Raw genomic sequence first — 27,426 nt, 5'->3', positions numbered from 1 at the left:
AGGGGGCCACTGAGAAATGACGTTATGGATAAAGATTTATGAGGCGAGCGAAGCGAGCAAAATTTTGACGTTTTGATACACATATCTAATTTTGTGATAGATCTTGACATATTAAGAATAGCATATGTCACCCTTTTCTTTCCCTTTATTTCTTTTCTTCTCTCTTGCTCGTGAAACATTTCTGGGGATCCTGGCCCCTACCCACACATTTGTACGCTAGCTAGTCATCAGTCTTATTATAGTCTACTCGTACTGCTTACACTTAATCTTCCCACATACCAGTATACCGTGTCAGTTTGTTGAGGGGTTTGGATACTCGACTTCAACAGTTTATGATATATCCTTCTGCCAATGATGTCGCTGGTCTCGTTGTCATCCAGGAGATCATGGATTGTTATCATCGTTGTCATCGTTCTTCATGTTCTTGTCGAGGCCGAGCCACAGCCACCGGGCTATTTTTCCGACCAAAGTAAGAATTAGCGTACCGTAACTCATGAAGACATTCGCTATTTTCATCGAGACGTTTGTGTAGATGCGTGTGTGTTTGGGTGAGTGTGTGTGGAATCCTGACGCAGAAATGGAATACGGGGAGCGATAATATTATATTGAAGTATGTTTTCGGCAAATCATTCATGTTGATAATCGTGATTATATTTAATGGTCGGGGCTTGGGTATATTTAGGCAAATTTAAATGCCTAAATATACCCATTTAAAATTCCACGTTTAGGCCTCTTTGCTTTCAGGGGCCCGAGAAGAAATTTTGAAGAGGGGATGTTGCTTTTGGGGGGGAAAAAATTCGAGAAAAAAGGGGTTTCCGTATTTTAGCATATAGTAACCTGATTTCCAAGGGTTACTGCCTATATTGTATATAACATGCGTAGCACACCAATAAAAAATCTTGGGTGCTTGAACACCGCTGGTGGGTGTTTCAAAAAGCTGTTCGTAACTTAAGAGCGACTTTAAGAACGACTGGTGAACCTTTCTTACGCGCTATACCATATATCGCCAATACCATTTAGCACAAGAAAGGATCACCAGTCGTTCTTAAAGTCGCTCTTAACTTACGAACAGCTTTATAAAACGCCCCCCTGTTTCCAAAGGGCCATGTTTGCTTCGTTGATTTGATTTTTTTGTACACTAGTAACACAAAATAAAGATTTGTTAAATCTGTTGTGATTAATACCTTGAGTTTATGCAATCGATTTTGATGAAATCCTTGATAACAAAAATGTTGAATAAAGTGTATACGCGTATGTGTACAAAAGGAGAGCAGTTTCTACAAAATGGCTAAAAAAGCCGAGATTAAGATTGGAGGGACTTTGTTAACCTCTGAATAACGTCTTTGTGGACATGTCATTTAAAAATCATATTCTGAAAGGTTAGTGGGGTGCTCCTTTACAAAATGGTTACATGTACTGTACTTTGAATAAAGCGATCTTAGGAATAATTGCATGATTGTGATATTAAGTTGAACATATTAGATAAGATCTGAATAGTAATATTGAGGGAAAGACAATTAATTGCATTAATGATGGTAAACAAAGGAAAGCTACTTTTGTGGGCGTTCAGGCTACAGAAATTTCTCATTTTTGGAAATTTTTGGGAATTTCTGGAAACCAATTGTATTCACCCACACGTAAGCACCACCCAGTCATCTCAGTTACTTTTATTTTCATCCTTATCCATTATCCCCATATTGTATTTATCGACCATCACAACAACTTTATTCATTATTGTTGCCACTTCTCGTATCTTATACTTATACTTACAAATCTATCTTTTATCTTTTTTAGGGATCTGCATTCAACAAGCTCTGCTTTCTAGTGGATCCCATCATTTCTTCAACAGTTATTTGATTAAAATATGAAAAAAAAATTCTTGTAATTGTTTCATCGAGATTTGTATACATTTAGTTCTACCCTCATTTCATGATGGGCCTATCATAATCATGATTGTCATATTTTTTTTTTTTTACTGAATACATTTATCTACTTTATTTCTTTTGTATGGTCATATTGCTTTCTTTGTATATATTTGCAATGTTATCAATGAGTCGAAATGAAATAAACCAAACTTGAAGATACCAAAATAATCCATATTGCTTCTTCTTTCTTATTGGTTAAATCTGGACAACACTTGATTGAACCTGTATTGTGTTACACGGCGAAGTGGAATTTCACATGGCCAGTCAGTAGACATTCAATGTCATGTCGCTATTTCTACCTGCATAATTACCAACCAGGTTTCGGGTCTCATTTTGGAAGATGATAAAAATTGAAGACGCAAAATAATTATGAATATGTTACTTCATGATTACGTAACACAATGTTTATGAAGGACAGACACACAGGTAACGTGATACTTATGAGAGCTATTGGCGGAGTTCTACCGGTAAATATGCCGCCATTCCTTGAATTTTGAAATCATTACATTGTATTCGTGATGTTGCAAACAAACATTCAAGACTATAAATTGGAATTATGCCCTTCTTCTAAAGAATGAAAATAAAAAAGCCATAAAATCACACAAATTGCAGGTATGCCAATATGATGCATTTCCAATCATGTATGGTTAGCAATCATGGTAATTTAGTTCATTTTAAGTGATAGTTTATGAATGAAACCCTTATGGTACAAGTAGGCCTATGTAATCACTTCCTATTATAATTCCATATTAAAGGTATGATCCGGGCTGAAAATATTTATATCTAAATATATAGAGTAAAATTCACAATGCAAAACGCTGAAATTTTCATCAAAATCGGACAACAAAAATAAAGTAATTGAATTTTAAAGTTTAGCAATATTTTGTGAAACAATTATATATATGCACGTCATTCGATTATGATTAATTTTTCAGCATTTTGCTTAGTGAATTTTACTCTATTCATTGAGATATAAATACTTCCAGATTGGACCATCCCTTTTAATTCTAGCTGTAATGATCGTTGAAATGTTTGTTATTATCTATTCATTGACGCTATTTTTTTATAGATGCGATTATTTTTATAGTTACGATTATAATGCTTGCTTTGTTCGTTATTTTGTTGTGCTTTAATTTGTTTACATGTTATGTCGTAAATATTTTGTTTACAGGGCACCCTGGAAAACAGTATTTTGACTACAAACGAGGTAACTCTGCATAAGTAAAACGAAATAAATAAATAAATAAACAAACAAATAAATAAATGTAAATGTGCATGCGTGTTGAGTTAAAGCGAAACTTCAGTTACCAATACATGTATATGGTATAATTCTAGGAGCAAAGACAGAACCTAGTTGTAGTATCGACTGAATGTCATAGTCCATACATGTTTGATAGTATAGTATAGTATACAACACTTGTGTTCTAAATTTGACATGTGATTATTTATCAAGAAATTTCTTTTCTTAAAGAAACGAAATTGATTTAACACCACCAATTCACACATTTCCTCTTTGCTTATCGTCAGTTACCAGGGTAACCGTCACGATTTAGCTTGTGTTGTGGTAGGTCCATGCCGATGTGTGCTAGGAATGCAGTTTGGCAGTTTAAGTGGTTTATTTCCAGTCTCATGCAAACTCAGCCAATTGCCAACTCGGCTTCTATCATTTGGTCTACCATCAGTTCGACCACTCACCACATGGTCTACTTTCATTTAGTCTAATGCCATTCCTTCTAATAACCTATTGATTCAGTAGCCATTTAGTCCATATACTATATGGTCCAATTGGACTAAAGTGTTAGTTGCGCAAAATGAATGAAAAATGAAATGGATATTAGACCAACTGGTTATGAGACGAATTAGTCATAGACGAAATGGTGATTAGACGAAGTGATGATTGGACCAAATTGTTATTAGAGTTAGGCGAAATGTTGATGGACAGAATGCCGTTAGACTAATTTAAATCAGACCATGTGATGAGTGGACGAGTAGGCAGTAGTCGAATTGGCAATTTACCAGTTGAGTCTGAGACCTTTAAGATGACCAAGTTTTCCTCTCCTTCTGTTAATTCATTATTGTGAACCCGATCTAAATACCATCCACAAAACTTGAATATCAACAATGGCACCAGGGCTCCGTAACACAAAGGTTTGCGATGAAATGCGTGAAAGAGCCGCTCTGATTGGTTCCCGGTCAGTATTTTAAACAGAGTGCGCGCGCAAGAATGATCTTGATTGGTCATTGGTATTTAGTGATTGAGGGCAAACCTTTGTGTTACGGAGCACAGGTCTCTCTATCATGTATCGTCAGTTTGAATTTCCGATATTTGAAAGTAAATAATTACTTATTCTGGTTATCATTTTGTTAGATGTGTCAAACGATTCTACCGTAACTGGGCAAAGACAGCGATTTTCGTGCGTGAGGAGCGATTTGACATTTGGCATTGATGACGTATGCGATGGACGGGTCAGTTGCCCTTATTGGGATGATGAATATATTTGCGGTAAGAAATGGCACAATCACTGATTAATTTAATTTCAGAGGCCAGGTCAATCCTTACCTAAAATCGATCTATCAAATGGGACAATATAAACGAAGATTAGAATTAAATGAGAATCGGAATTTGGTGAAATAAGAAAGTGATGGGACTCATTTTTTGTCAGTTTCGCATGATGCAAATGAGGATGCCGACGCAAATACCCTTTCTTTAGAAGACAGTATCAAATCAATTTCATATCATACAACATTTTTTGTTCACGCTACTGTGTGACCCCTCCCAGTCGTATATCTGATACGCAACTGATAATGTTTTTTTTCCCTTACTTTTTAACCCCTAGATAACAATGGCTGTAGCTTGGACGAATACAAGTGTGACTATGGCAATTCGTTTGAGTGTGTTCCCTTGATCTCAGTTTGCGATGGCTTCTCTGACTGTGAGCTGGACATCGATGAGTCACTATGCGGTAAGGTCCGGGGAGTATTTCATGAGACAATTATGTTACCATTTACATTTGTTATAACCTACTGTACTGCTAATCCTTGATTCTGATTGGCTGATAGCAAGTTAGTCGTTGAAATCGCTAGCATCGCTTTCATGGATCTTTCCCCTTCCTGTCATGCGGGAGGGGGGGGGGGTGGACGAAGCTTAATGAGAGTGGATATGAATGTGTGTGTGTATGTGAGGGTGTGTGTGTGTACTGTGTGTATTATTCAAAACAAAAAAAAGTACTGTATATGTGTGAGTGGATGAGGGTTGCAGCAGGTTGGAGGTTGATGAGGGTGTGTATGTGGCAACATCACCTTATCAACAGCATGTAAGAAATATACATTGATATTTATTGCCATATAGATTTGTGAGTTTGGGAACAAAATAACAATTTTGTTATAATTTTTGATAATTTTGAACGTACGCAGTAAAATGCTAATGCAACCTGTAAGCTACTCTACTCTAGAAACTTATCAGATATCGTTAACATCTTAGACATAATATCAAGAAGTGCATAAAGCCATTCACAAGTTCGAGTATTTATTGCTTGAAATTAGAGTTCAATATGTTTAAATGCTTGACCTTTTTTACTCTCTTTAGACTCTTAAAAAAAAACGCCAAATATTTTTCACAATCCAAGTTGTATAAAAAATTGACATTTCGTTTTCAATGTGTAGTTTCTTTTATTATATCTCAAATGTTTACTTTTATCTGTCTTTGCTTAATCTTTCTCTCATCTTGTTTTCCTCGGTTTGACAATTTACCTTTTTTATTTTTATTTTTTGCATAAGAATTGTTTTTCGTGTTGTGTTTTATTTTATTTTAAGGGGAGGTGCAGATTGTGACACAATGTTCAGAATATTAGTAAAATGTTTATCTCTTAATTATGTTTCCTTGTTCTCCTCGTTTTCTTTTTTATTGGAGGGGGGAACCACACCCCTGCCATCCATCTTTACGCCACTAATGTGTTTCACCCTTTTTCAATCTGTTTTAGATCCTCTGGCCGATTGTGTGCCGTCGTGCCAGTGTTCTGCCTACAGTATATCTTGTTACGATCATAGCGTTCTCGAGGATAGAGACATTTGGAAGTCAGCAAGATATTTGTAAGTTTTAGAGAAAGAGGCATGAGTCGTTGCCCCCCCCCCAAAAAAAGAACTAAAAATCGAATTTCATCAGCGTGATCGCTCGAACGATGTTCTGATTCTGGTTCTGCTATTCCCCAAAGTGCCAGATAAAAATGGGAGAGACAAAACAAATTGGCAGAGGTAAAAGTGGCAGAGGAAAAAAAATGGCAGAGTTAGAAAAGACAGAGGTAGACAAAATGGCCCAAATCAACAACAAAAAACAAACAAACATGGGGATAGTGAAGGGTTGGTGGTGTAGACGAGTGCCTCCTTATCTTCTGACAATCAGAGGTTTTTATGAATGTGAAGAGCGTGGTAGACCATCCATTAAATTTAAAAACAGGGCATAAGTACACAAAGGTAAACGATGAATAACTAATTTGAAAGAACACTTTTGATTGGTTCTTCGTTAGACTACTGAGCGAAACGCCAAATATGCAGCAGTGATCTTGATATTAGTCCAGTCATTTTAAATTTTCACTTGGAACAAATTGCAACAGAATTTATTCCAATGCAGAACGTTTCTTTGAGGTCTATAGAAGACCATACTAAAAGTCCCAGAAAATCCGAATCGGGGAAAGTGTTCTAATTTGCATAAACATAATGGTTAATTTTGGTCATATTCGTAGCAGACGACGCCAGTGTATACTATGTACTCAGACCCGATTACAAATCATATCAATTCCGGCCTCGATATACTATAAACATTGACTTCCTCAAACTATCGCTGTATCATAAATATCAGTAAGCAAAGATTTATACCACAAGAACATTGTTACTATTAACATTAAATACATAAATTCGATTCTGTTTGAACTGTATTAATTGTTTAACATGAAAGGGTCTAGGCACGGAAACTATCATATGCTAGTCACGTGACATTGTACACCAAAATAATGACATTTTCTGCTTGCTCGATCTCAAAGTTCAAGAGAAAAATAAGATGTATAGCTATTAGACCTGCCACATCCTATTATACTACTATTTAATTGTATACCAAAGTAGCACTTTTTCCGTATTTTGCCAATTTATGGGAAAAATCTGTCAATTTGGAGCCCCTGAAGAGGGAAGGGTCGATGCGCCGTATTTTGCCAATTTATGGGAAAATCTGTCAATTTGGAGTCCCTGAAGAGGGAAGGGTCGATGCGCTGATAGACTAAACCTACTCATCTTTAAGTTTCAAATAATAAAAGTGACTTAACCATATAGCAGAAATGCCTTTTGCCCGAATGGGGGGGGGGGGTCAAAAACTGCAATTTTGAGACTTCGGGAACCCCTAAGGGAGGTATAAGCTTTGCTGAGCCAGCACTTCTTTATTGTAGTTGATGGAGGAAAATCTACTCTTTTTTTATCTCCAAGTGGTTACGAAACAATGAAAGAAGTTTGCTATAGAGCAGAAACAACGTTTTGCCTTAATAGGGGCTCCAAATTGGCAGATTTTCCCCATAAATTATAAATAAAATAAGGAGGGGAAAATAGGCAAAAAGGGTGGGGAGACTTAGGGAACCCCTGAGGGGGTAGGCTTTGCTGAGCCAGAACTTCTTATGTAGCTGATATGAAGGATTTTTTTTTAATCTCCAAGTGGTTACGAAACAATGAAGTGGTTTGCTATATATATATATATATATATAAAACATTCTTGCATCAATGAGGGCTCCGAATTGATAGATTTTTCCATAAATAGGCAAAATATGGAAAAGGGATGGTTGACTTCGGCAAACCCCTGAGAGGTAGGGTTTGCTGTGCCAGCACTTCTTTGTATGTAGCTGATGGAGGAAAATCTAATTTTGTTATCTCCAAGTGGTTCCAAAGAATAAAAGTGGTCTACTGCAAAGGGGGAAACGCCTTTTACCTCATTGGGGCTCCAAAATTTTACAAGAAATGGGTAAAATACGCTTAAGGGGTGGGGTGATTTCAGCAGCTCCCTAAAGGATGTAGGCTTTGATGTGCCAGCACTTCTTTATACGTAGCACATAGACAAAAGACTACTCTTTTGTTTCCAAGTGGTTTTAAAACAACAAAAGTGGCTTACACTGTAGCAGAAACATCTTTTTGCCTCAATGAGGGCTCCGGATTTATAGATTTTTCCATAAATTGGCAAAATATGGAAAAGGGGTGATTGACTTAAGCGAACCCCGCAGGGGATAGACTTTGCTGTGCCAGCACTTCTTTAAATTTAGCTGATAGAAGAAAATCTATTTTTCCATCCCCAAGTGCTTACAAAACAATTAAATCGGTTTACTGCAAAGGGGAAACGCCTATTGCCTCAATGGAGCTAACATTTGTGCGAATTTTCCAAGAAATGAGCAAAATACAAAAAGGGGTTGGTGACTTCAGAAGACCCCTGAAAGGGTAGGCTTTATTAATTTAAGTAATATACACCTTTGTATCGCTAGACGTCATTGCATTTACGCGTGTTAGTCACACCAACAAAGGCGAGGCAAGACCGATTTAGTATATTGTCTTCAAAGGCATCCAAGCGATGGCGTTGTAGTCGATATATAAAAGGGTGACTTGACACAGAGGTTGGTGTTTGGTGTCACTTTATCGCAATATCGCATAACACATTCGGATGTATTTGCCCTTAATCTAAGCAAGTTAAGACATTAATACTGTTATGAAGCATATCATTTTTTTCGTTGATATATCCCCTTTCTTTTCGAATGCTGATATTTTCCATTAGTTGTTGATGCTGTTAAAACAGAAAGATTTCAATGCATATGCAAATTTTTGACCGAAAACACGAAAATTTTGGCATAATTTCTCACATTTTTCGAAAAATATAAACCGGACAGTCCCGGAAACGATTGCAACCGATTTATGATATCTTAATTATAGTGAATTGCGTATTCATTTCAAGATTTTTCCATTATCTGTAAAAAAAAAATATTAAGGATAAGGCATATCAATTAATTTTGGCAGCCATCTTGGATTTATGCAAATTAGATGCCTTTCCCTTATTAGGAAAGTTTGGGACTTTTAGTATGTTGTACTAAGGACCTTACAGAAATGCATTGTGATAAAAAAATTATGTTGCAATTTGTTCCAAGTTTGGTCAAAATTTGGGCTAAAATGACTGGGCTAATATGCCGTTTCTCGTAGCCGATCGATCCGTCATGGGTGATGGAACGTGATATCCCATTGGTTCGACACAACCGCCACCATAAGTACGATAGTTTTATGCGTTTTATACCGTACATTTTATTTTTCGCAAAAATTATTGTTACTAACAGAGATACGTAATATTTATGGCTATATGCTTCATTTTTGTAGATGCATCAAATGATTATTAACGTCCAATATGGATATACATTGAGCCCTCTTGTTTTCTATTTTTGCTTTTCAGGAATTATCTTGGCGCATACACGAACGGAACAAAACTTCCCCTGTCGATGCCATTCGAAGTGAGCGAATATCCACTCTTGACACAGCTGTAAGGAGAAGTAAACGTCATCATTGATTGTACACTAATATTGGGTAAAAATGCTCCATGATGGTCATTATGTGTCTAACCAACATTGGGCATTTTTTTTTTTCCAGTGTGATCAAAGTGTTTTCCTTTCATTGCTGCGTATTTTTTAATATTACTGCACAAGACGCTTTACGCATTGGGTAAAATACTGCTCCACATTGGTTGGGCACATACATGTAATTACCCTCTTGCTGGTTAAAATTCTACCCAATATTTTGTTTTAGGGGTGTATATCACCCCATGAATTTGTACAAGATTATATGAAAAAGCATATTTGTTAACGCTTCTGGAATCTCTAATTCTATATGCACTGTTAGAAAATTTATCATTAAAATAAAAGAAGTTCCAGCAGCAGAGTCTCGAGAACACCTGTAAACTCACCAGATTGGCGTAATCTTACAGGAAATTAGCATTTGGTGTATGGAATCTTACAAATTTCCTTCAATAAAACTCCATTTTCCCCATTTTAAACAGACCTGTTCTGTTGCAGAATTGCAAAAAATTCCTGTTTATTGTATGGATTTACAGAATGATTCTGTTATTGCTTTTTAGAAAATCTTCCTTATTTCTCTAAAATCACGTTTTTTAACAGTGTGTCTATACACACACCCGGCGAGAAAACGCGCAAAATGGTAGAGAGCTTTTGCTGGTTAAAATGCGGTAGGTCGAAAACGCCAAGAGTCTGGAAATTGAAGCAGGAATGCAATTTTTACTCACCAGACTTTTTTGCCATGCTTCTTCTGCATTTATCTTTTGAATAGCTGAAATAAAATCACGAAATTGCTACCTCGCGCCACTACTACCCGATTCTTTTAAAATATTATACAACACTTTGCCCGAACAAAGGCCTATCGTTACTTTTTCAAATTATGCGCCACGAAATGTAATAGGGTCATATTTCATGGTAATAAAACCAATTATTTAATCTTAATGCAATAATTATTTCACAGAGTCCATAAAAGACATTATTGTATCATAATGTATTCTAAGTTTGTCACATATGAATTATGGTAAATTTGTATTTGTTTACGTTATTTGTTTTAGGCTTATCGGCGAAACTGGCCTGAATGAAATTGTTCGGGCTGACTTCGAGAATTTGACAGAGCTAATCATTCTGTAAGTATGGTCCAAACGGAAAAGTTAAAGTCGTACACGGCGTCCACTGAGTGAAAATAGTGAAAAATTTAATCCGTAAGATCTACTTTTTTAAACTTTTCTTTTTGACGCGTGAACAATATGTATCAACATCGAAGACTTTCATATCCTTTTTTCCCCAAATATTTGTAAGCAACGTTAATTTCTATTTTACTGGAACTATGTGTGATTTCTTTTGGCCGGATTGCGAAAAAAAAATGGTTGCATAGGCAAGCAACAACAAGACAGAAAGCAGAAGGTCCTTTCTGAGGGACTTGTCAATGAGCACGAATGGGCACAACCAAAGGGCTCTTGTGTGTAATTTATATTCAAGAATTTCACCGAAGTATATACCTGGAATTGGGAAATCCTTTCTCGGCCATTTCCCTTTAATCTCAACAGAACTGTTACAAAACAATTGAAATTACTATTGTTAATCAGGCAAGGAGCGTTCAAAGATTTTATATAACTTCGATTGTCTTATGAACAATGCTCTATTAATTTTGTTTTAAAGAACGATGATTACATTTATATTGTATTTTTTTATTTTTCATTAATCTTACAGGGATTTATCTTATAACACTATATCTCGGATCGAGGATCTAACTTTCAACAGTTTGAATAAGCTGGCAAAGTTGTGAGTAGGCAATTTTATTATTGCATGCCTTTTGGCAAAAGAAGGGAATACAAGGGTCACAATAAACGCTTCAAATAACGATGATGATGATGATGATAATAACAACAATAATGATAATATTAAGAAGGATAGTAATAACAACAAGAACAGTAGTAGGTCTTGTAGTAGTGATAATATTTTGATAAATGGCAATAGTGATAGTGTTCATTGAAGTATTTGTTAATTTGTTCATGTTTTATGTTCACTTACTCTCCAAATTTTTATTAGTTTTATGAGAACACCATCCGTTGTTTCTATTCATTACATTCTTCTCATAATATTATTTTAAAATCACAATTAACAGTTGTATGTGTCCCATTTGTCAACAGGCATTTAACATATAATGCTATCAGCTCCTTGTCGAATAGTACCTTTACTGGATTGATTAGCTTGGCGTCATTGTAAGTAAAACAAACCTTTCAGTTTATTTGAAATCATTTTAATGGGAAGTTCACCCTGAAGAAAGGTTTTTTTTTATAAATAGCAGAAAAATGATAATCGCATATGACGTCACAGATCAAATGATTAAAATTCTTTGATGGATTCTTCTGAAACCTTCGGCATAAGTTTTTATTATTTTTTCTACCATTCCAATACCTTTTTTCAGGTTAAACTTCCCCTTTAAATAGTATTGGTCATTGAAATAATTTAGTCATCTTTAACAATAAAAAAGGAGAATTTATGGAAGTTATTTTCCATGCTGGAAAGAATACAGTATTACACAGTGTGATCACAGTGTGTTCACATAGTGGACTATGTGAAAATATTATGCACACTGTTAAAATGCTCAAATTCAATAGTGTGAAGGAATTTTCCGATTGTGGACACCTCGACACAGTGACTCTTCAATACGTGTTGACACGGTAAATTATGTGAATATGTGATTCACATTGTTGAAATGCTCAAATTTAACAGTGTGTAGGTGATTTCACATTGTGTTCCACACTGTGAACACACTGTGTCACAAACTGTGGGACACGTGACAAATCTAGGACATGTTCCCATGTTGCGCCAGAGAGCAGAAAATCGAAAGTTATTTTTTTATTTGTTGGTCAATTTTTTGTCAAATGTTCATAAATTATTTTCTATTTGTTTTTATTTTGATATACTTGAAATGATATGTCTTTGAAAATGAATAACTTTGAAGTATATTTATAATACGGATATGGTATTTATCGAAAAATAAAGAAATGATTGAAATGGAAGATAAAAAGTTTCGTTTTCTTGAAATACATTGCGGTTTGTATATTGCAAAGACAGACAAAAAGTGAAAATCTCAGTCGGAAAATATCCTTTAACTTCATGAATCTAATCCCCAAGAAAATATGATTGTTTTGTTTTATTTAATGATTTTTTTTTGCAATTCACATTTTAACAAGATATCTCAGAAACAGATACATGATTCTTTTACATTCATTTAGATGAACACCATGATTGGTTAAGGTTATATGCAACAGATATCATTTAAAACAACAAAAAAGATCCATACACTTTACTCTTTCATAGTAATTATATTCCACTTTTTTCTGTTAAACTCCGAACGATTATGTTTAAAAGAAAGGCAGCGTTCTGTTTTTTCTAACTGTATTAGAGTGCATACAAACGGTTTAAAAGAGGAATTGTTTTGCTATTTTTACATGAAATTATATATTTGCCGTATATTTTATTATTATGGTATTTACCAAATAAAAAATGTTCTCTTTCCCTTGTTCCAAAAAAAAATTAATTAATTCTTCTTTTCTTTTTGTCATTGAGCAGGGATTTGTCTCATAACGTTATAAGATCATTGTCGAGCGGGGCGTTTGCGGGCTTGACTAGTCTGCGGGATATGTAAGTAATAAAATAAATTAACATATATGTCTATATTTGGATGATACAACAACCATTAGACTATTTTGTCTCTTATTTCGACGCCCTTATTTAAGGCGTAATTTTAAAAATGAATTATCGATTTTAGTGCATAACTAATCAATGTTTGATATTCATCATGTTTCAAATACATAAGTAAGTTAATTTGAACTGATTTTTGAAAATACAAGGATATATTAATATTTCGTTCGGAAAAAGTATTCGTCATTTAAAACCGTTATCATGGTTATTATGGCTATTTCTACTCTTTGCAAATCACATGGATAGGCCTAAATTACTACACTCAGAAGAAATTATGCAAATCATATAATCCATATCTGTTTTCACTCCATTTGTAGAAACCTAGAATATAATGCCATTTCTCGGATTGAGGCCTTCACATTTGCTGATTTGAATAAATTAACATACTTGTAAGTATCAATTTATATAGAATAAAATAATGATTGTAAGATATAAATATTCTAATCTAATTTAATGCGTTTGGTAAACGTACCTGAAAGGCTTCGTCAGGGGGCAGGAGGTATTTTGTATCGACTCTGTCGATCTCCTTATGGCAGTGGTCACAAAAATGAAACCTACTCTAAACCGGCCAATGGATTGTCATTCGAAATAGCAACATTAATTGGTCTGGAGTCGGTTCCAACGTTGTGATTGTAGCATAATACTGATAATGATGTTTTAGAGATTATTATATGAAGTCCTTCTATTCTCAACAATTAATGAATGGAATCATCTCCCGCAAATAGAAGTTAGGAATCAATCAATTCATACATTTAAATCAGCTTTGTTGAAATTTCTCCAATTAGACACTAAGAATATCATTATGTAATTTTAGTAATTTTTTTGGAATTAATTGTCTCCCTGCTGTAGTTTTCATTTTGAAATTTAATCTATATGATACGCCTATTTGTATTTCTTATCTAATGTCATTGATTATGTATTTTATTTCATATTCTGGGATGCCTGCTTGTATTGGTTTTTCTAAACCTTTTTTGGCAATCCAAGACATGTAAACATTTTATTGTATTTGTCTGAATAGATTCCTATCAAATATGCTGTAAGGGCAGTTACCAATTCGGATTTGTGATTATCTGATGACAAAAAATGCAAGCCTCATTTCAAAATTGATTTCTGAATTGATATTTCTTTATTTAAACGTCATATCAAGAAGCAAATTATATATATATTTTTAAATAATCACTTAGTTCCATCCCCCTTTCTCTATTATTCACACACACACACACACACCATCTTTCACACCCTCCCGCATACACCCCTCTCCTCTTCTTTCTATCTCTCTCTCTCTCTCGCCACACACACACACACACACTCACGCACATACACCCTTCCCACCCTCTGCACGTGAACAGGGATTTGCAAAACAATGAGATCGAATCATTGTCTAATCACTCCTTCATCGGATTGACAAGTCTGAGAAACATGTAAGTTGAATGGTTGATGACTGATGAAGACGATGATTGTTAGTTACTCTAGCTGAAAATATAGACATCAGTAAATTTCGGTGTCAGTGTGTTCACATTGTTACAACGTCTTACTGTTGCATGAAACGTGTGTAAAAATATATCTGTTTCGAAGATATAACTGTCTATTACATTTTCTTTCACATAAAGTCGCCAAAATGACCTTTCATGTCGTGGAAAGTTTTAAGCATATCCAAGGCTTATGGCTGAATCAACTTTTGAAAAAACAATATTAAAGATAAATATTTATTACGAGATATCCGATCCGATGCCATGACACACGCAACGAAACTGGCTAAAATCAGGATGATCAGTTTTTACAGATTCTAGTGAAAGTGTGATGACTGTCATGTTGCCCTGTGCAAAACCGTTTGGACTTACTTCACCTGTACACTGTTAGTGAATCAAAAGCATGCAAGTTTGATCTCTCGGGCGATTATAAAGACACATTGTTAAATGTGACAATGCTGTCATACACTTTAATTTATATTTTTCTGCAAATTCGTTGTCTATGATAACTTTTCTCATTTCGCCGATTGCTCATAATTTTTTAATGTTTTGTTGAACAATTTTTGTATTACTGATTTTTTATTTTTCTGATATTAATGTGTTGAATTCATTTATTTTATCTTTTATGTATCGATTTTTTTAAGTTACTGAAAAAACAGTAAATCTAAGCTTGTTTTCCTGCATAAACATGACAAAGATATGTTAATAACTATAATAAACAAATAAAAAGAAAAAAGAATATTGTGTTTACACATAATTTCATTTTTATGTTTATCTGCTAAGGCATAAAACAACGAAAAGGATGACATGATATTGTAAATAGGATTAGTCCACTTTATTACAGATCTTTTTCCTATTTCAGAAACTTGAGGTATAACAGGATTGGCGTTTTACCAACGGGAGTTTTCAGAGATCTACATAGTATTAATGACTTGTGAGTAAAATGCTGCATATATATATATATATGTTATAAGGTTTGTAAATTGAATTACTATATCTTTTGTTGTTCCATTCTAAATTGAAAAGATGATGCCATAGTGCCTACGCAGTGATTCATAAATTTTGTAATTTTTATAATGTGAAATTTACGAATAATGTTCGAGCCGGGATCTTACTTGTTTGATTTGTTTTTGCCACTAAGGACCACATTTTCAAAATATTCGGATCACAGAGAAATCAAAAGGGTGAGATTGCAGATTCTAAGAGATCAAGGTGATAAAACAGACAGTTAAGATATCCTTCCTTTTTAGGATAACAATGATTTTCATTCTACTCGATGAAGATAATGATATGGGCAGGAGTTAAATTGTATTTGTATTTTACCTTTCTTGATAACCAGCGAGCACTAACTTTCCTATAATTTGAAAATAAATTCGTAAATTGATACCTTGTAAATTAGTTTACCCCGCCCCCCCCCCCCCCCGCGTCTAAAGCAACGTTCAATTCGCCTCGTAATTGTCGTTACACTTTCGCCAATTGTTACTTGTTTATGATTACCTCTGTTTTTGCTTGACATTCAATGATTTCACTCATACCTTGTTTATCGCTTAATTGATAATTTTCTTGGCAATGAATAAACTGAATACAGGTTTTGCTGTTCTTAAGTTCTTTCCTCTTTTGCTTATTTTAGTCCTAAATCATTTTTATTTCATCAATATACATCAGAATTTTTTTTTAAGTTTTAGGAATAAATCATGTCAACAAATATTTCATTATCTGTTTTTAATTTACTCTTTGTTTTTCTTCATATTTTCAAGAGACCTTCACTTTACAGGAATCGAAGAACTGAAGCCGGGATGTTTTCAAGGAATGGATATACTGAAGAATTTGTAAGAAAATCACTAAATAGAAAGTAGTGTTACAATCAAATATCTAATGCTTGTTTCTTTTACTAGTGTTGGAATGGGCAAAGATTAAATGGTCTGAGCTTTCCAAAAGTTGCAATTTTTATTGATTCTGGACGTGTGTAAACCGAGTAACACAGAAAAATATTGAAAACTGGCGGATCGATTATTTTTTAATGAAAATTTTTATGAAAATAAAAATCAGATAACCCCTTTCATCATCCCAAAATAGATAAATGAATAAAATGTAAAATAAGTAAAGAAAAAATGAAATACATCGCTTATAAGGACCGTGGAATATTTTGGAATGACCCCTGGTATTACTGGAAATATTTTGTTATATGCAGATGCGTACATGTTCGGAGAAATACCCCTTCCCTAATAATATCACTGCGCCTATATCATCACATTTTTTATCAATTTTCAAAGTAATTTTGTGTTACACGGCATTTCATTTTTAACAGGAAGCTGAATGAGAACAGCATCAATCTACTGCAGTCTGGAACATTTATGGGACTTGGGAATCTTGTAAATTTGTAAGTATAGCAATGAGACCAAAAATCTTGGATAACGGGTCATTGTTATCATGTTTAATTTAGTATTTCAATCTTACAAAGGTTTAATGACAAGAGAGCATATTTCCATCTGAATAGTGATTCTTTGTTATATTTTCCTCGACAGATTTCTTTCTCATAACAACATTTCCGACATTGCTATCGGTGCCTTTGGAGGTCTGCATTCTCTTCGGTTTCTGTAAGTATCGGTTATCGTGACACAGCGGTTAAAACCGACTCCAGACCGGCCAATGCAGATGTGCTATTTCCAGTCACATACCATCGATCGGTTTGGAGTCGGTTTCGTCGGTGTGAATGGGCCATCTGCTTCATACTCACTTTGACAGTTCGTTTGTTTGGCTCTAATAAGCAGTAGCGTACATGTGAGGGGGGAGGGGGCCATGGACCCCCACATGTTCACGGCCATAAAAGGAGAGACAGAGAAAAGGAAAGAAAAGGGAAGAGATGAGGGTGAAATGTGATTATGAATATTAGGTCAAAATTGATTAAAAAAAATTGAGTTTTGTAGTGAAAGAAAATGTGTAACGTTTTGCCGGATGACTTCGCTCGCTTACAAATTTCGCCCCAATACGCCTATCTGACCCCCTAAAAAATGTTGGCTCATTGCACCACTGCTAATAAACACACATTAAAGTTTAGTTAAAATTGTGACGTGCTAAGGGGGGGGGGGCACCAACAGTATCCGAAATTTTGAATGTCTTTCCCGTCCATCGTAAAAAACCAATGCACTGAGGGAATGAGGCAGGTATTCCTTACACCTATATGTAAGGATGGACTGCCTCAACACCCCCACCCCCCCAAAAAAATGATAATAAGTATATAATAACTGAATGATTGAATAATTAATCAAACGCATGAATAAGTAAATATTTGGAAAAATAAAGTGATAAAATGAATAAGATAATACAAGAAAACCAATTTATTGATTTATAAATAAAAAGTTACTAAATGAATTAATAAATGAATAGATAAATTAATATACATATAGACAATAATAATGATAATAGAATTAGAAAAGGAACAAAAATTTAATTACTGTAGTTGATAAATATATCGGGAGCTTTCAAAATATGAATATCATATGTTGTCATAATTGATTTCAGCCCCACCACCTAATTGCTCGGACCGAATTGATCCAACTGAAGCGAAAATCCATACATTTAGGTGACAATTATTTATCCAAGACATAATGATTCAATATGGTATTGGTTTATTTATATTCTGACTATTGTTATTGTTTGCAGTGATCTGGAATATAATAACATCAGAGAAACACGAAAGGGGATATTTGATGATCAATTCAATCTAGCTTGGCTGTAAGTATATTTAATATTTCTTCCTTGGTTTTCGCCAATCAAAGAATCATTTATGACATTACTTCCGAGTTGATCTGTGATTGGGTACGTCCAGGATGGATCCCGACAAATATTCCTTGTATTGGCCTAAGAATTGAATCGTTCGAGGAAAATACCGACAATCTAGACAGTAATGAGCAAATAATTTGAATGATGTCAATGATGACGATGATGTTGATGATGCTGGCTAAGGTCATAATGTCGTCATATTTGATGAAGATCACCACGTTCATATCATTTAAATTGGCGGCGATGATGATTGGTGATGACGGACTAAAATAATATGCTAAGCAACCATTTGTGTACAACAAGAAATCGTCATGAAGATCTAAATAAAACAGGCAACATAGAAAATGAAACTATGTGAAGTAACAATGATTATCGAATGGAGGTGACGATGGTGATTTTGATAATGGTGGTGATGATGATGTTGGCGGTGATGGTGGTGATGATGAGGGTGTGATGATGTTGGTGGTAAAGGTGATGGTTGTGATGGTGATGACGATAATGATAATAGAGAAAATGGCAATGATTCCATTCGTGTTGATGGAGAAGATACTTATAATTGTTTTGATTTAACATCGATAATAATGTTGACAATATTTATGACTAAGTTAATGACAATATACATGTTCGTACCTTTTAAAGTATTATAATTGTTATTAGGACCTACTTGTTGATAGAAAAAAAAAATGAATCCCTTTTTTCATCCGCACTTCCTAAACCTCTTATCATTCATCAGGTCTTTCACCTACAACCCACTAGAAGACATTGAACCAGGAACCTTCCGGAATCTGAGTCGGTTAGAGAATCTGTAAGTTTCTGTTTTAAAGGGGGAAGTTTTTGCAAGCCTTTGGCAATATATTTCTTTTATTTTCCCTATTATTTTTACAATAACTTTTTTGTCTGTCTGAACTTTCCCCATAATAAATTGATTTGATTTATTTATTTACCAACAATATTCACATGTTTGCAGGTTATGAAACAAATTGCATAACAGTTACACATACCATGCAAACAGTTTACACATACATTTATACGACTCAGCAGCCAATCAAAATCAAGGTTACCATGGTAGTTGCCATCGTGGCAAAGTTAAATAACTATTTATCAAACGGGCCCCTGGTCCCATTGTTCGACGGACAGAAACGTATTCATAACGGATACAACGGACAAGCAAAATTTCGGAATGGCTCCATCCGTTTCATTCCCACTGGAGACATTGGACAAAATCGGCGAACAGTTGACGAATGCTCGATGGATATCATGGAGATAGAGCGTATGAAACACGTATGCAAAGAGTAGACAACGGATACATAACGTTTTCTAACGAATTGAGAGATCTGCTTCCGCCTTCCCTAAGTGCCGTGGGACCAAGGCTTAATTAGATTCAACTCGGGCAAAGTTACCTTATACTTTTCACAAAATCTCACCCCCTCCCTTTCTCCTCTTTAGAAATATGGTGAATGTCCAGTTGGAAAATCTCCAGGCGGATACTTTTACAGGGATCCAGTCTCTAAAAGGACTGTAAGTAAAACAAAAATGAGAATCTAATGGATTTTTTTAATATAATGACATTGGAATTTATATCAAGATCCCATCTTGAATTGTTAATGGTTTATAATTATTTTAGTTTGTAACCAAATTTCTGGCATTACTCCTATGTATTTAAGATCACATGCTCGATTTTTAATGAAAAATCATTTGTCAGAAAAAATGGAACCAGTGGGATTCCAACCTGCCATCTTGTGACTTATATGATTTTTCATTAAAGATCGAACATGCGATCTTAAATACATAGGAGTAATGCCGAAAATCTGTATACAAATTATAATTTCCCTATTAAAGCCTCTTCATTTACTAGTTGTATATCAGGAACGGTCTGAACCTGAAGGTAACTGGTAAATCTGATGTTGTCAATAATGGAAAGAAATTGCACGAAATTATATCAAACGCAGTAGCAACAAATATTGCTCTTGATTATTGCTGTAGATGAGAATAAAACAATTCAAAGTATTATGAATAAAATGATATTTTATTTCGTTCGCACATAGCACTTCTGCAAATGTTAAATCCACTCGACTAGCATTTAATGTTCACGAATATGAGTCTTGTGGTGGATTATAGACATCTGTTTAATGTGTCGTTCAGGTCAACTGATGACTACAGGCTTTGTTGTTTATTCGAAGAGACTGATAACTGCAGTATCATAACCACAACTTTCCTCGATTCCTGTTCCCGCCTCATGCCGAACACTTTCTTGCGGATATCCCTTTGGGTCATTGGTTTGGGCGCCCTCATCGGCAATATAACAGCTCTTGCTTTGCGGTGCCGTAAAGATGATTCACCCAGCGCAAAGACTCAAGGTTTATTCATTACGAACCTAGCCATCGCAGATTTCCTCATGGGAGTCTACATGATAATCATATCGTCAGCAGATGCGTACTTTGGGGAATATTTCTTTCTCGTCGCAGAGCAATGGCGTGGCTCCATCGCTTGCAAATTCGCTGGATTCATAGCTTTTCTGTCCAGTGAAACCTCCGTCTTCATCCTTGCGATCATTACGATAGATCGGGTCCTCTGTGTTGTATTCCCGTTCGGTAAAATTAAGTTTCGAGCTACTTCTGCTCGCGTTGGTGTGGCGTTAATCTGGACCACATCTTTTGTCGTGAGCATCGTTCCTTTGATCCTAAGTTCCTACGTCAGTGGTTTTTATGGCCTATCAGATGTATGTATGGGACTTCCACTCAATGTCGAATCAAAAGCATCGGGTGAACTAATGTATAATACAGTGAGTCGAGTGTGGGAATTCGTCGCTACTTCTGATACATCGGAGGGACCGAGTTGGGCTTACTCAATCGCCATATTCCTCGGTGTGAACTTTTCAATCTTTATCCTCATTCTAATCTCTTACGTAGTCGTATTTGTGTCCGCTCGAAGGTCGGCACGGAGTGTGGCCAGTAAGGGAGCAGGCAGCTCTGCTGACCGCGCCCGTGAAGTGAAGCTGGCCATACGAATGTCTGTGATAGTCCTGACTGATTTCTTTTGCTGGATGCCAGTCATCATCATGGGTATTCTTTCTCAGTCTGGTGCAGTGACCCTCCCGGTGTCGCTCTATGCTTGGAGTGTGGTCTTTATCCTACCAATTAACGCATCTATCAATCCATACATATACACCTTTATCGCATTATGCGGTGGCTCGAAGAAGAAACCTGCATCAAAGTCGTCGAAATCGTCAACGTCGTCATTAATGTCCTCTTGGACATCATCGTCATCTTGGATTTCAAGGTGGTATTCTTCGAAAAAATCGTCTTCGTCAACAAAATCATCTTCGTCATTTTCATTGTCAAAGTCAAAGTCGTCTTCAAAGACCGCACAGTCTACCGCCGCGAATAATGCACCAGAGTAATAGGACATCATCGGAGGGAGTCCAGATGTGAGGTCGGATCTTCTTGTACATCGTTGTTTCCATAAACCAAATCCTGTTCTTTTTCATCCTATAAGTACTTGATAGAACCAAGCCTTCTTTTCCATGGTCTCCTTTGGACCCTATTCACCGTCTCTGGGTTTCTAAACTACATCGACTCACATCGTTCATCTTTAATTGGGTCTCCATGCATATACCATATATCCAAGCCCTTTCTCTTTCATCTTGTCATTTCATCCATCACCTTTTCTTCGTTTTGTAAGAACAATGTTTTCTATCCAATCCGGGTTGTCCTCTAAAATATCTCAAACATATCACCCCTATCACTATAAGTGTCTTAGTCTCTGTGCTCTTTACAACTCTCGTCACTCCTATTGGTCAGTTGCAATTTACCTGTCACTCTTCATGTCTAAAGACAGAGGAAAGATGGTTCCTTTACCAGGAACGTATCGAAAAACACGCTATTCATTTTCAAGTAGAGACTCATCTATACATTTAAAGTATTTGGACGATATTTTTGTTTGAAAACTGACGAAAGGCAAAACTCTCGTCACATACGAGATGTTCGACCGAGTATCTTTCGGTACATTTATTATTCCGAGATCCCAATTTTTGATATACCACAAACTCTATCTAAATCTAATTTTCTATCGTGCCTTATTATATATCCTTAAACTGGTTGTCTATTGATGATATATTTTTTCTACCAGTTCTATGTTGTTTTGCGTTGCACCCTCAGTAACTTTCATGATTTTTAAAAAGGAAAAGAAAATCTTGCAGAATTGATATTGGAAGACAGAATGTGTTCTGTCTACTACACCCTTAAAATAAATATTGTTGATTTATGTGCAAAGTAAAAATAATATGTTCAAAAAATGATCGAAATTTTCTGCAACAGTAATAAGTAGAATTAGTACTGAATTTGATGTACAATATTGAGATTTAGTTAGAATTATTGTTTAAACTTTGATAATGACATTGTTTGGGGCTAACCTCGATTAGCATCTTGCTATTATGTTAGCACCAATTACCAAATGTTTGTTTATATGTGATGTACTATTCCTTGTAATTGTACCTGACATGATATTTGGTAATAAATAAATTCAATTCAATTTGCATAAAAATATTTTGCGATACCACTGCATGCCAGTATCCGAGAAACATTGGTCATCTAGTGCTTGCTACCTATTCCCATAATTGATTCATGAATTTGCTTGGATATGATATTACAATGAAATATGATAATGTCAAATACATTGAGACTCATTCTACATTCGGTTACACTCCGTTATTCCGAAGGTTCGATGATCCGAAAACGAAATAAGGTTCGATGTTCCGAAGGTTCGTTAATCCGAAAACGAAATAAGGTTCGTTGTTCCGAAGGTTTGTTAGTCCGAAAACGAAATAAGGTTCGTTAATCATTTCGTTTTCGGACTAACGATCCTTTGTAATTACGAACCTTATTTCGTCTTCGGACTAACGAACCTTCGGAATTACGAACCTTATTTCGTTTTCGGATTAACGAACCTTCGGAATTAAGAACCTCATTTCGTCTTCGGACTAACGAACCTTCGGAATTTCGTTTTCTGATTAACGAACCTTCGGAATTACGAACCTATGGAAATACGAACCTTCGGAAAAACCAAACCTTCGAAATAACGAAGCTTCGGAATTACGAATGTATGCGCTATATTCAATGTATTTGTTTTGATATAATTATTAACATGTAAACTTACGAAAATGTACATGAAACACATTATTATTGATATGAGCAAAGTCAATGTAGAAATATGATTTCGTAAGGAAAACGAAAATATAGTATCGTCTTCCTATGTACCTTTTTAACTTCTCTGCATGTAAAAGTACTATGAGTTGGTTGTAACATTCTATGTTGTGTTTACATACATGTATATATTTTCCATGAACTAAACAGGAATGGGTTCATTTGGGTACATACGAAACATGTATAAACAAGCCATTGCTTAGAAATATACAATAATTGGTCTGTTGTATTTATGTAAAATATAAGCAAAATTCGATTTTATTTTGTTTCTTTGTCTTTGGCAATGAAATGTTATTGACACGATAAACAATCACTTTAAGAATGTGGCCAATATGGCACAACATTAATTCAGTTGCGCCTTTCAAGCACGGCGCATGAGCGTTTCCAAGCGTGGGAGCCGCTATCATGGCTATATGGCAGGATATTGTATTTTGATTGCAAGGATGAGGGCTTCCAGAAGGTGACGTCATTTCCTTTTAACCAATAAGGTGACGCGACATTTGCTCTTGCGACAATTGAACCGGGCTTAGAGATGTGGGGTTAAAGTTGGGGTTGCGATAGGGTTACATGTAGGTTTAGGGTAGGGTCTAATGTTAAACGCAGAGTTAAAGTTGGCCACTTGATTAGTGTATTGAATTTAGAGTAGAGCAATTGTCACCGGAATAAATGTCAAGGAATCATTAATAAAGCAGTTCACAGAATTACACGACCAAGACCTATCTCTTGATACTTTTCATTATTTTTGTTTTGAAATTCTTCCTCACTTTTGTTGACTCGTGTTTCTTTTTTCTCCTATTAATTGAAGGGAACAAAAATCGGTGTTGATGAGATGAAAAGATAAATTATAAACGTTTCGAGGGAAAGGGAAAGAGGTAGAGAAGGTGTCATGTAGAGACCCTTTGGAGTTAATTGAAAACGGATTGATGATGCACAGCATTTATTTAGCGCCATATATCTGTCAAAGACATTCAAAGGCACATTAGAGGAGCCAGCCAATCTTGGTCGCCAAGAAGGGCGCTCACACAGACCGCTACACAAGGGTTTCCCCCTACTCTTATTCGAATACTAGTAGTGCAGTGGGTAATAATGTGCAAAGATTGACATCGAGAGATCGAGAGATCGAGGGAGATGGGAAGTGAAGATGAAAAAGAGAGAAAAGAAGAGAGAGAACCCCCCAAACAAACATAAAATAGATTGAGAGAAAGAGGATAAAGAGTAAGAGATAAATGGAATGGGGTGTGAAAGAAGCTCTGGAATCTCCTTTTCGTTTTTAAACTAGAGTCGCACCAACTAACCCGATTCCAAACCGACCGTTTGCATCTATCATTTGAAATAACGGAATATGGATAGTCGAAAGAAGGAACACAAACCGTCACATCCCGCCGTACCGATATATAACGTCGTTAAACGTATATTTTATTCGATCTGTTTGAACAAAATATATAAAACAATAATAAGTCTTTGTTTACATAACTGATGTTCAGTTAATAGCATGTTAATAAATAAGATTGTTTTATCACACTGCATCTTGTTTCACGTGTAATTATTTCATTGTTTTTACACACGAACACTCATTGTCTATTGTCCTTTAAAACAGTATAATCATGATTATCAAACCGAATTGTTATCGAAATTATTATTATAATTTACTGTCTGTTTGATCAAACATGTCGAAAGAACAGAAACAATATCTGTAAAATTCTTGTAGCTTTGAATAATCACAACTTTCTTTAACTTAGTCAATTTCTTTTAGCTATGCACACGTTGATTTAAAATAACTTTACTTATCTTGCATATACTAGTATATAATTCAACTTAAATCATAACTAGTCTAGGCTTATATGCATTTGTTTCTAATTCTTTTCACAAACAGTAACAAGTGGCTATACTACATTAAATAATTCTTTTGCCAGCAATTAAAATACGACATGTACTTTTAGAGTAATAGCCAAATACTTTCTTAGTATACATCAATGAAGTTAAACATTCACTTGATTCTGAAATGATTTGATTTCAGATCAAAACTTGTTTTGATTTAGTGTCCATTATGTTTATCTGTTTATGTGAATAATAATCTTCTCTGTTATATCAAAATCATAATATCATTAATTTCGCAAATAAGTTCTTAATACAAACATACAATTTTCACTTTCGTGGATCAACTCTTTCAATTCGAATAATTTATAATGAATCTAGACAAAAACTGAAAACCGGAAATCCGAAACCAGAACCGGGAACCGGGCCGAAAACCTACACGCCCTGCTCTCATTCCTAAACAGGGCAAATCGAGGCACTACAAATTGACTTTATTTAATTTATCTGACATATATGGAAAACATAAAAGATCTAATGAATTCAACAAACACTCTTTTCTGGCGGGACATAAAACCACGTTTAAATCACATTAAACAACAGAAAGTTTCCCCCAAACTGCGGAGGCCGATACTGGCGTCTGACTCCTGAACCTTTCAAAAATGGAGTGACACGTCAACGTACCTATGCACCGAACTCCACTAAGTGGACTTAATTTGCATAACAAAAATATCGTATGTCATTCTATACGGTGTCCTAAATAAATGAAGGGAAATAAATTCAAATAATCAAACGCTTTCAATATTGATATATAAATTCAAACAATCTTTTCGCTGGGCGAAACAGAATAGATTTGGTCGTTCTGCTATGGAGACGGTTTCACTAATACACAGAGCACAGTCGAATTGAAATCTGATTAACGATATCCATGTTTGCACAATCCCAATAGGAGGTGCCGTGGCCGAGTGGTCTAAGGCGCCTGGCTATACATGGAAAGTCCGGGGTTCGATCCCCGGCCGCGGCATCTATGCCCGTGAGCAAGGCATTTAATCTACAATGCCCTTTAATCCTGCTTTCAAATAAATAGAAATGCTATATGTATTACTGGTAACTAGGTGTGCACTTGTTAAAAAAAAAAATATTCATTCCCCTCATTGGAACGGAGAATCATCAGTACACACTAAGAAATAAAGGTTCAAAATTGAACCCCGAAAGGTGGATGCAAAATCAGCACCCTATGGGTTCAAAAACAGAACCCCTGATTTGGGGTCCAAAATTGAATTTAGCGGTTGAGGATCAGTTTTGCACCCTGCAGGTTCAAAACTGCACCACTAAATTTTAAATTGAACCCCTAGTTGTGCAGTTTGGAACCCAGAGGGTGCAAAAATAAACCCCAACCGCAGGGTTCATTTTTTGAACCCCAAATCAGGGGTTCAATTCTTGAACCCATAGGGTGCTGATTTTGCATCAACCTTTCGGGGTTCAATTTCGAACCTTTATTTCTTAGTGTGTATTCGATCTATTCTGCAGGCACAGACCCGTTGGATTTCGCAATTCGCATAGTGCATAATGCTGAGTCTGAAGTAGTGAGACTAGATTCACTATGTACTGTGACTGCCTCTACTTTATGTGATACAGACATTGATTTTAGAGTCTATAGTCTTCACTCCACTGGCGGGTCCAGGGGGGGAGGGGTTCTGTGCCCCCAATTAAATTGAAATTAAATCAAAGTTTGTAATGTAAAAATGCCGTTAAAACATAATTGTACCACCCCCTTGAAAGTGAAGACTTCCCTTTTTTTGTTAAAACCACAATTTTTTCCTTTTTTTTTGCTTGTCAAAGTTTTTCCTCTGGAAAATGTGCCCGACCTAACGAAACATCCTGGATCCGCCCTACTTCATTCTTACGTTAGTCGCGGTTTTGGTTCATATGTTTAATTTTCGTCAGCGGATGC

At 35.5% G+C, this 27,426-nt stretch overlaps 1 protein-coding gene and 1 long non-coding RNA gene across 2 annotated transcripts; one reads left to right on the top strand and one right to left on the bottom strand.

Moving 5' to 3' along the window:
* Window positions 1-221: 221 nt before the first annotated feature.
* On the top strand, window positions 222-22,319 carry LOC121430013 (relaxin receptor 2-like). The gene is made up of 19 exons (XM_041627282.1): window positions 222-469; window positions 4,294-4,428; window positions 4,763-4,888; window positions 5,906-6,014; window positions 9,382-9,468; window positions 10,552-10,623; window positions 11,207-11,278; window positions 11,647-11,718; window positions 13,076-13,147; window positions 13,525-13,596; window positions 14,557-14,628; window positions 15,539-15,610; window positions 16,434-16,505; window positions 16,985-17,056; window positions 17,202-17,273; window positions 18,340-18,411; window positions 19,193-19,264; window positions 19,906-19,977; window positions 20,602-22,319. Exons 1-19 carry the CDS (start codon window positions 352-354, stop codon window positions 21,857-21,859), a joined length of 2,769 nt encoding a protein of 922 aa, XP_041483216.1. The 5' UTR covers window positions 222-351; the 3' UTR covers window positions 21,860-22,319.
* A 2,726-nt stretch (window positions 22,320-25,045) lies between these two features.
* On the bottom strand, window positions 25,046-26,339 carry LOC121430028. Its single transcript, XR_005971991.1, has 2 exons — window positions 26,027-26,339; window positions 25,046-25,085 (listed from the first exon to the last, which is right to left on the bottom strand). It is a non-coding gene; the product is annotated as an uncharacterized LOC121430028 (long non-coding RNA).
* Between the last annotated feature and the right edge of the window lie 1,087 nt (window positions 26,340-27,426).

This window comes from Lytechinus variegatus, chromosome 16 (genome assembly GCF_018143015.1).
Source record: "Lytechinus variegatus isolate NC3 chromosome 16, Lvar_3.0, whole genome shotgun sequence".
NCBI lineage: Eukaryota > Metazoa > Echinodermata > Echinoidea > Temnopleuroida > Toxopneustidae > Lytechinus > Lytechinus variegatus.
This window is presented reverse-complemented; position numbering and strand designations above follow the sequence as displayed.

Excerpts from the sequence above, each read along its gene's own strand:
- LOC121430013 (XM_041627282.1), top strand. The coding sequence starts at position 352 with ATGATGTCGCTGGTCTCGTTGTCATCCAGGAGATCATGGATTGTTATC. Across the intron at positions 6,015-9,381 it reads TGGAAGTCAGCAAGATATTT|GAATTATCTTGGCGCATACA; the intron begins GTAAGTTTTAGA and ends TTTGCTTTTCAG. Across the intron at positions 11,279-11,646 it reads TTGAATAAGCTGGCAAAGTT|GCATTTAACATATAATGCTA; the intron begins GTGAGTAGGCAA and ends ATTTGTCAACAG.